The sequence below is a fragment of the Lupinus angustifolius genome, chromosome LG01, assembly GCF_001865875.1.
Source record: "Lupinus angustifolius cultivar Tanjil chromosome LG01, LupAngTanjil_v1.0, whole genome shotgun sequence".
Classification (NCBI taxonomy): Eukaryota; Viridiplantae; Streptophyta; class Magnoliopsida; order Fabales; family Fabaceae; genus Lupinus; species Lupinus angustifolius.
Genome location: NC_032009.1, coordinates 21,971,797 through 21,982,622, shown reverse-complemented (window position 1 = coordinate 21,982,622; position 10,826 = coordinate 21,971,797). Strand labels below are relative to the sequence as shown.

The 10,826-nt window shown below is 29.9% G+C and overlaps 1 protein-coding gene across 1 annotated transcript; it reads right to left on the bottom strand.

Annotated features, from left to right (window-relative positions):
* Positions 212 to 2,915, bottom strand: LOC109355349 (small nuclear ribonucleoprotein E-like). The gene is made up of 6 exons (XM_019598463.1): positions 2,781 to 2,915; positions 2,657 to 2,683; positions 2,485 to 2,547; positions 765 to 843; positions 634 to 679; positions 212 to 535 (listed from the first exon to the last, which is right to left on the bottom strand). Exons 1-6 carry the CDS (start codon positions 2,820 to 2,822, stop codon positions 526 to 528), a joined length of 267 nt encoding a protein of 88 aa, XP_019454008.1. The 5' UTR covers positions 2,823 to 2,915; the 3' UTR covers positions 212 to 525.

Genomic DNA, 10,826 nt, shown 5'->3' with positions numbered 1-10,826 from the left:
CTACTACAACTACCCCATACTTTAAGCTAAAAGAGCCATCTCCAAGTAATCAGCAGGGAAATTGGAAATGGTCCCAACTCAATAGATCAACATGTGGACTGGTCAAAGATAAGCAAAGTTGTCAACATGCACTAAACTCATCCACCATAATGTGGATTTGGCTGTAGAAAAATTTCTCATTCAACAAAGTGATGTCCCAAACAAATCAAAAGGGGAAACCACTAATTGGGAGAAAGTATATAATATTGATGCCTCAGTAATAATATAGTTAGGCAACACAAGAATCTATATACTGATACAGGGAAACAGAAGGCATAATAAGGTAGACCAACATACCCAAATGATAAGCAGCTCAACTAAGAATCTATCTATTGCCAGGATATTCATCAGTCACATAACAAGATTTCTCACACAACATATTCAAAATGGTAACTAGATAAATTGTAATTAAACTGAAAAGACAGATAAATCTTCATCTGTTCAATTGGATAGGACATAATGTTTACAATTACACCGGAGTTTTCCTCATTTCCCCCTGAAATTTAAAAGAAATATTTTAGAGAAAATTACTTCACTTCAATTAAGCAATGAAAACCACGAGAAAGATGAAAGTGCAATTGTTATCTTGCTTACGTGTTCATCATAAGAGTTATGTTGTCTCCTTTAAGAAGGATCCTCCCTAATCAAAACAATAGTAAGATTCAGAAAATGAAAGAGCAAGTGACAAAGAAAAAAGGAATGAAAATAGAAAAACTTTGACATACCCAATGTCTTTCTGCTCTTTTTCTTGACGTTAACTTCTTCAGCATCATCCAAAACCAAATTCATGTATTCATCAAAACCCTGTTTCAAAGACAAACTAAATCACATGATCCATAACCAAGCTTTTGACCACTAGATATAAGCTTATGAACCAAGTTAGCAAAAACTATGAAGTCAACAAATTTAAGATCAAACTTTTTAAGATTATAAGCTCACACCATATGACATAAGAGGACAATCTCAACTACACTGAAAATAAGAGAATAAATAAAATATGTATTTTTTTATTTTCATTTAAAGAAACAGAAGATTCTCTGAACAATGTAAATCAACATACATGTCCCTAATCCCTGTCAACATAAAGCAAACTTTTTGTTCTCCTGATTGGCACAGGAAAGTATATTTGTATCTAATTAGCAAGTAATAATGGCAGTTTTATGCTCAATTGTTATCCTTGTCTACTGTGAACAGTGAACACAGACATAAAAAGGGAAGCAAGAGATCCCCTAGGTTAGCACATTGCATAATTTTTGCACAGAGTGCATCATACAAACATGTAATGCATGAAAAATATTAAACAATACTTGAAACATAAACCAAACCAACTGCAATAATAGTCCCAAATTCAATATTACTTATCAGGAAGCAAATTTGGAAGCATAATTGGACAATGAAAGATATTTAAGCTATTAAGAGTCATATATTTTATCTGCCACTTAAAATAAACAAATTTCTTATACAGTTACAATAATAAATAGGAAAAGAAAATGACATCTGAAGACTCAAAACATAGTTGGGGGGACCAAGCGGCAACACATTTGCAGCCAAAAAATGGTCAACTTTACCATGGAGAAGAGAAAAATGGAGAGTAATAAAGTGCAGAGAGACAGACAACTTGAAATGTCACAGCTCTCTCGGTGTCAGGGAGTCCTAGTAAAGGGATGAAACTTTGATTTTACATCCTTTAAGGGTTGGAACGGTAGCTAATTTATTCTCACCAAGTTTTGAGGGAAATTTTATATGCTACAGCATCATGTTGCACGACATGAAACTCATGACACTGTGGAGTAGGGATTTTGGTACATGGACACATGTTGTTCTGCACAAGGCACTACAATGAACTATGGATAACTTAAGTCAAATACATAATACTTCAAACTAGAAAAGAAAATTGAAGAACATTCCATAAATCAAAATCCGAATAATTAAAGATAAGGATAACATAAACGGGTGGTTTACTCTATAAGGTGCACCAGGTTCAGAGTCAACTTATCAATTCATTATGCATCTACAAAATACCACCATCGATGTTCCAACATAATGCTAGAGCAGTAGAACATGTTCAAAAGAACCCTAGATGTTCACGATTTTATCAGTTCACCAATCGACACTAGTATCACGTAAACGAACAAATAACAAGCGCACAAAAGGCCTAACCTAGAAACTGAGAAAATTGCAACAAGTCACACTGTAAAACTTGAAAATTTGTCTACATGTATAGGAAACATTACCACATTATAATTAAAGGGTCTTTAAAACATCACCATTGAACTAGCACCAATTCCCTAACAACTCAATATGACAATAATAGCAGCACACAGAAAAAAAGTTCCCTCGTAATTACGACTTTCCAACTCATTGCAGAACAATTAAAAGTCTACAAAACGCAATTTTGTTGAGCACCCATGTGATATTAATATGTATAATATAAATAAAACTCACAATGATTCGGCCTTCAATCCTTAAATCTTTTTGCTCAAAGAGCCAAATTTGAATACGTGCTTTCTGCGAGAATTACAATCACAGGCAACAACCAAATTAGATAAAGTAATAATAAAATTAGTGGGATCCCTGTACGAGTTATCAATCAAATTGAGTAAAGATAAGGACTTACACTTTGAAGGAACCTGAAAATCAAGTTCTGCAGAAAAGTGAAAGGAAAAGGGGTTAGGTTAAAGCAAAATAATAAAATTCACATAGAAAAAAAGTGGAGGAGAAATTGAAAGTGAGAAACTTACAATGGGCTGGGTCATAACCCTTTGAACTTTGGTGCTGGCCATGGTTCCCAGAATCAATGAACGATTGCAGAGAGAGCTAAACCCTAGTGAAGACTGAAAAATGCGATTCCTCGAGTGCGAGGGTTTTAGATTTTTAAATAGGATCTAGCACGTGGGTACTCACGTGTTATACAGAGCATTCAAACATGCAAAAGAAAATGATAAAACATTTTATTTATAGCTATATACTTTTATTTTTTAATCTATCTATCTATTTTATTAACTACCGGTGTCAGTCAATATTACATATTACTACGTACTTGATTTTTATATATTTCATTTTTTATAATTAGAATATATTTGTGGTATTCGGTGTACTATTATAATTTGTGTGTTTATAATAATGTTTAGTTTAAGGTGAGAGATGTGGTTAATTATGATTAAATGGTTTTTTTGTAAAAATTAAATAACCTAAAAGCAAAATAGAAAGTGAAAATTACATCATGATGAAAGTTATATTATGTTTTGCCTTTATATATAGTATAAATATAAATATAATAAAGAAATTTTTTTCATTCTACATGTCATATCCTCCTCATTTTTTCCTTTCCTGAGAAGTTTCATGCTACTATCATGTATTTTCCCACGTCACATCCTTGCTTTTTATATATTTTAATAATTTAATGTTAACTATTAATTGACTCATATATTATTAAAAAGTAATAATCGTTTTTGAACATTAGATGAGATCAAAATATTTTTTCATGTTAGGACTATTTCTTTGCATTAATCTATTTATTGTATTTAACATCTACTATTACTTTAAGGTTTATTGTATTTTTCACCCTATCAAAGTTTTGTGATACTTTTCACGCTACATTTTAATATGACAGTTCAGACTCTTTGAATTTTAATTTTCTCTTTATTATAATTAAAAAAATCAAATTTAAAATTGAAGTTTTCTATAACTTTTAAATATTTTTTTAATAAAAAACACTCATATAGTATGACGATTTAATTTCTCCATTTTCATTAAAAAACATACTTGAAATTGAAAAAAATCATTTCATTTTCTACAAATTTTAAAATGTTTATTTTAAAATAAACACATAGCATCATGTTTTAGACTTTCAGTTTCTAATTTTCATTAGAAAATTCAAATTCGAAAATGCCTTTTATTTTTCTCGTGTGTTTGAATATGCAAATAAATATGTAACATGTATTTTTAACAATGTAAATGTGTAAGTAACATGTGTGTTTTATTATACAAATGTATGAGTGACATATGTGTTTTTAACCAAATGATTGTACATGTCACATGTGTGTTCTTAACAATAGAAATACACAGGTCACATGTGTATTTTTAATGATGCAAATGCACGGGTAACACTAGTTGTTTAACTATATAAATGCACATGTAATATATGGGTACACATCTTTGTCCTAGAGTTTGTGTCACTCAATGCGTCATAGATTGGTCAGGAAAATATATATTTAAGTTAAAATTTAGTTATTAAATATTTTTTGACCAATCACAAACTTATGACACATGGAATGACACAAATTGTGGGACAACATATGTGCTTGGGAAGAAGATATTTACTCATGACCTTTACACGTTTTTGATGAAGACACTATCATCACCAAAAATGAGAAAATGAAGAAGACTTATGAAGACAATGAAGATTCAAGCTTCAAGATATTTAAGACTTTTAGTCTAAGTCTAAAATAGGTAATTCTATCTTATACTCTTGATTATACAATAGTAGTAATGTTCAAACTATTTTTAAAAGAAAATTAAAACACTTTAAAATTCTTAAAACAATTTTCTAAACTAGTGTGTAACAGGTTACTTCATCTAAGTAACAAGTTACGAGTGTGATAAAAAGAGTTATTCAACTTAAAACTGATCAGAGTAATCCATTAGTGTCTTTGAGTAACAAATTACCAATGTTATTAAAGTTGAGTAACCGATTACTCAACTTGTTGTAATCGATTACTCTAATTCGAAAATAAATGATCAATGAAGAGAACATTTGGGTAATCGATTACTCAATGTTATAATCGATTACTGGGAGTTATTGCATCAGATTTTCAAATTCAAAGTGAATGAGTTTCAACTCAAAATACATGGTTTCATTCCAATCAATTTCTACTCTTTCAAAGAGACATTTTGGCTGATTTGAAAGCTTGTATAAATGCATTAAAACTCACAATCACTACACACAACATATACATAACTCTCATACAAATTTCAAAAGCTCTTACAAATTATGAAATTATTTTATGCACTTTTGGCAATATGTTCTTAAACTTTCAAAGTTGATTTTTCTGAAGTTTCTTAAAGTGAAAGTGCTTCAAGTTTACAAACTTATAAATAGCATTATTACTAAGTATACAAAGAGTTGATTGGATTGCAAATTACATCATTTTTATACTTGTAAAGACAATTTCATCATTCTTAAACATTCTTCATTATTATTGCAGAATACTTTCTTTCACGGGGTGTGATAAGAAATGGGATAGAATCACTTGGAAATGTGTTTTCCAAAGGTGAATAAGGATTAAGGAGTGTGTAACGTACATATAGATCTCGGGGTGAGATATTGTAATTGCAACTCATAATCTTTAGTGAAAAAATCTCTTGTGATGCAAGAGTACCGGACGTAGCCTTCGGTAGGCAAGAAGATGAACGAGTATAAAAATCCTTGTCTATTCTCTTCTCCATTATCGCTTTGATTTTACTTGTTAATTTTCTATATATATTTTCCGTTACACTTTAACTCTTGATTTTGTAGAGTCTTACAATGCTCCCATAATAATATATGTTATTAATCTTACAACAAAAAATATTGTTTGTACGAGTATAAAAATAACATTCAGTCCGTACCTCATAGAATTCTTTTCCATCACAAAGGAATTAAATGTGTGTGTTTTGAAGAATTACTAATTCTTAATTTAATGTCTTTTTGGAGCGAAACTTTAAATTATGACATCAAATTAAGATGAACGGCAGATTATGGCATTTGAACATTTAGAGGGCTGATATTCGATCAACTTCTTAAGTCAAAACGACAAACGAGTCATTTCCCTCTCCTTTTGATGTTGCACAAAGTTTGTATTGCTGGCTGCATTGGGTGAAACCATGTCTATGCTCTCTTGGTTTGCCCATGTTACGTTTTTTGTCTCTATTGTCATTCACACAGGTTAATAATTTTGTGGGCAAAGAAACCACTCACCTCTTTCACATTGAGAATCCACATCTTAATGGTTCTTCAATCCTCCTATAATGAGCTAAAATCATGTGGCAAATTTCTGCATGCAAATTCAGGTTTATTTTCCAAACTATACTTATTTACATGCATTATAACCTGCCAATTATCTTGAGTGCATTAAATAGGATTGCATGAAAAAAATTGTTATTGAATCGCTAGTAGTTTCCCTTGTTTGTTCTTTGCTACACATCTATTTTATATCCTTAAAATAATTAAAATACTTTACTATATTCAGGTATTGATGGAGTTAAAGCTAAGAGATTGGTGTCTATTGCTTGCTTATAATACAATATCAAGGGGTGTGCTTAACATTGGAGGATACCTAAGGAATGGAATTCTCATATTATGTTGTTATACAAACTCGTGAATTCTCATAGAAAAATAAGACATACATTTTTTTTGCTTGCATGAAGTTGGGATTAAAGTCTAGTTTGGGACCATGTGATGGATGGGCCTAGGCCTACACATTGAGCCTAATCTAATGAACAAATGAAAAAAGAAGACAAAAGAAATAGTGTAGTGGGCCCAAACCTAGGGTTTTTCAAAACCCATTAAAAATGTATTACTTAATGAGTTTGGCATGTGGTGGTTGTTAAATTAATCAAATACATTAGGCGTGATGGTCAACATCATCTATACTATATATATATATATATATATATATATATATATATATATAAGCCAAAACTACAAATAACTATTATGACATAATTTTTCACATTCCAAAATTATCCTTTTGTAATTCCTCCATTAATAATCATAAACTTCTAAATATTACTTTTATTCTTTTCAAAATACATTATTATTCTTCCATACATTTCTTATTTTTATATTTTTTTTCTTTAATTCTATATTTGACTAATTTTTGTACATTTTTTGTCTTTATTAAGTTTCTATGTACATTTGTTATATTAAATTATGTAACAAAAAAATTATACATATAAAAAATAAGAATATATGTAGATAGGCACGAAGTGCCAATTAACACAATAACATTAGATAATATCAAAAGACTTTACACTTATCGGCATGGGTGGATGAACCACTTTCCTTTTAAAAAAACTAAAACTTGGTGTAAAAGACTTCATTTAAAGCAAATCAATAACATGTAAATTACATTTTTGTATGGGCATCATTCATTAATATGGACGCAACAGGATATTCATGAACGTTGTAGGTTCACGATTGAGTCACACGACACCACACAAACTACAACAACGTGAATTAGCCAAGCAAATGAGAACAAAATTTGGACGGAGATCACGTGTCTCGGTTCATGTTTTATTTGATTTTCTAAATCAATGAGAAAACTACATTCATTAAAAATAAAAATTATAAAAATAAAAATTAATATTTTAATATTATTTTATAAATTTTGATTAGTTTAGAATATGAGGACAAAAAATTACATAACAGATAATCCTTATCTACCCATTTTAGCCTCCAATACCCCTGTCGGTGCGAAACCTATTTCAAGGGTTCCTTTCATTTGCTTTTTGGTAGTAACACATTCACATCAACCCACTTCATCTTTTGCATTAACTCTCTCCTTTATTTGCGGAATAATTGGACCGTGAAAATGAAATTCAAGGAAAAAAGTGAAACAAAGGATGAATTACAGAAACAGAAAAAATATCGGCTTTAAATAAATGCATAGTACTAACAGTCATAAATGCATATAGAAGCCTATTTCTACTACTAAAGAGAAACCATACTTTTAGAGATAAAAAGTCTTACAAATGTACTAGTGTCAATATGCATGTGTGTCTTTTTTTCTTCTTCCTTTCCCGCTAAGACTTTTAGTACGTCATTTTAGAGTATAAAGGAAAGAAACATATACTCTGTCCGTTGCAACTTAAAAGGTAAAAAGTTAGGCGTGTCGAATCACTTTGTATTGAGAAGGTTTAGTCTTTTTTGTTTCAAATATATATATACAAAGAAGACATTGATCCAATAGTGTAAGCTCTATTAGATTATTAGATAGATTATAATATCAAATGTACGATTTTTAAGAATAATATTTGGTAGGAATAACAAAGATGAACTGTAAAATAGATTAATTCCTTACTGTATGATGGAGATATCCTTAATTATACTAATATATATGTAATTTAAATGTACCACATGTTTAATATCTCTAAAAAAATATTGACCTCTATAAAGGATCCACACACAAAAGTTAGAGATTTATCCTCCTTGCATTTTGGTGAGCTAATATCATTCTTCTCATTTCTGTTTAGAGGAATTGAAGGAAAATTATTTTATATACTTAATTATTTCTACCCTACTTGCTAATTAATTGTGTTATGAGTGATTAAATAAGTTGATTTTTATGCATTTTTTATTAACATACCAAATATATAAGGTGTTATCTTCTGTATTTATAACTTATCTTTATCATTATTGTACTCCTTTTCTTTTCCTTACACGTACCAAAAGGAATCGACATGATTGCCTTGCTTTTATTAGTTTCTGACATGAGACTTTCTCACTTTACTCAGCTTTTCTCTCTCTTTCTTCGCACTCAGCTCCTTGATCAACATGTTCATTTTATTTTTAATATTTTCCTTTTTATTTGAGTTATCTGATTTAGGACAATGAAGAATTTTTTACAACCTTTTTCGTGTAGAGAGTATGGGAGCAAAGAGATATAAATAGAAGTGATAAACTGGTTTTTGATATGAATCGAAAGAAAAAAGAGATAAAAAAAATAAGATATGGGCACGAATTAAATAACATAGCTCTATTTCTTATCCGTCCAATAAAAAAAGTGTTGGTCAATTAAAAAAATCATAAAAACACATTACATTTGTATTATTTGAATAAAGTTGATTAACCTAATTATTTCGGAATATAGATTCTCTTTAGGATTATAAGGATATTAGTTAGAATATAATGGTTATATATAAATGTAATATTATTATTTTTTTGGAAAATGTTTTTCTTATGCTGTTTTGCGATCGAGTGTTGATCTAGTTGTGTAAGATCTCACTAGATTCATATGATAATCAAAAGATTAAGAGTTTGATTCCAATTAGCTATACTTGTTGAGAGAGACTGTCATAACACTAAGAGAAACGAGTTCAACTCCTCTCCAGTACTAGAATATGTGGTTGAGAATTTTTTAAAGAGTTTTTATTTATTTGTAATAGAAAATAACATATAATCATAGTCGTTAAAAAAAAATTGACCACATGTCATCATCCTATCGAGCACTGGACTCTCAGTACTGGAGAGGATCCATTTGGAAAAGAAACTATCTAAAAAGTAAGGGAATATCCTATTAATACTAAAAAACGGAATGAAGAAGAGATTTTGTAAATTACTATAAGGGCAAATCTAACTTATAAAAAAATTATATATTATAAATTAAAATTTACGTATATAAATAAATGTGTTTTTCTATTCTAAATGAAAACTCCATGGAAATTTCCTTGGCTATTTGTTCGTGTAGAAACAAACAAGACAGGTGTTTCATCCAACTCATTAAAGAACCCTTTTATGAAAATGAGAATATTTGTAGTTAGAGGGACAATAACATGATTGCACTGCTATATCACTATCTATCCCTCCGGTTAATTCGTGTGCCTGGATAATTACAAAGTTGTTTTTAGCCATTGGGTTATATAAAAATATGAGTTTATGTTTTTATAATTTTTCTTCTAAATCAAATGTCACTTTTTAATTGAATGAAGACAAAATTAGAGACATGAAATGAGATATCAGCTACAACGGATACATACATTTGATTTTAAAATTTAAACAACTCAAGTTATCTGCATTGAGCAACAAGGACAGAGAATGAATTGGTTCCCTGTGAATGTGATTCGTTCATGCATGAAATGCAGTACTTGATGCAGTTCATCATAGCTAGGGCTCTGCAACTCAAAAGGTTCATATCGTCTTAATTATACTTTAATATGAAATGCAAACTCCATGTCTTCAACCTTGAGCAATGAGGACACAACACAATGATTAGAAAGAAGTTTCAAATTAAAGAAGCTACCAAAAAATGTCAGGTAGTACTGTGTTCTTTAATTTCTACCTTGAATTGAAAGTGAGATGAATTGCCACAGTATACTGACCATATTATTGAATTTACATGAAACGTCCAGATTTCATTAATTGCTGCAGTAGGAAAAAACTTTTACCATATCAAAACTCATTTAGGAATGAAGATTGTCTCTCATGTTCCCAATATTGTCTTAGACCAATTAAAATATATCATTTAATTGAGAAATAAAATATATAAAAACATAAAATAATATTTTATATTATTCGGTGTAATTCTATTAGTTAAAGACATAGAGACATCATCTATCTGAGACAGAGAATCCATATTCCATATTAAGGAGCGCGTTAAGGGTATTATTTAAATGACAAAAAAAATTATTGAGAAAGTGTAGGATCCCTTTTGGATTATGAGAAAGGTGTTTCCAGCTAAGTTCATTGGAAACAAGATATAGGATGTGTTTTTTGGGTAATTATCAGCAAAACTTATTGGTTAAGCACAACAATGAAAAAGCAACCACAACATGTAGCCCAAGGAATTCAATAGTATATTCTTTCTCCTTTTCATCGAGTTGGGACAATTTTTTAAGATGGAATTTTCACCTGGGATTATAGCATCTGAATTTTTAAAGATTGAATGCACCAATTTATATTATTTTTTTTCTATTATTAAACTGTTAACATTTTTTGGCACCAAATACATTTCATTTTCAAATTAGCAAGAGCATTAAGCAATATCATGCTTGATCAACCTGGCCAAGCCAATTCTGATTCTGACCGA

Excerpts from the sequence above, each read along its gene's own strand:
- LOC109355349 (XM_019598463.1), bottom strand. The coding sequence starts at position 2,822 with ATGGCCAGCACCAAAGTTCAAAGGGTTATGACCCAGCCCATT. Across the intron at positions 2,684-2,780 it reads GGGTTATGACCCAGCCCATT|AACTTGATTTTCAGGTTCCT; the intron begins GTAAGTTTCTCA and ends ACTTTTCTGCAG. Across the intron at positions 680-764 it reads AAAGAGCAGAAAGACATTGG|GGAGGATCCTTCTTAAAGGA; the intron begins GTATGTCAAAGT and ends TGTTTTGATTAG.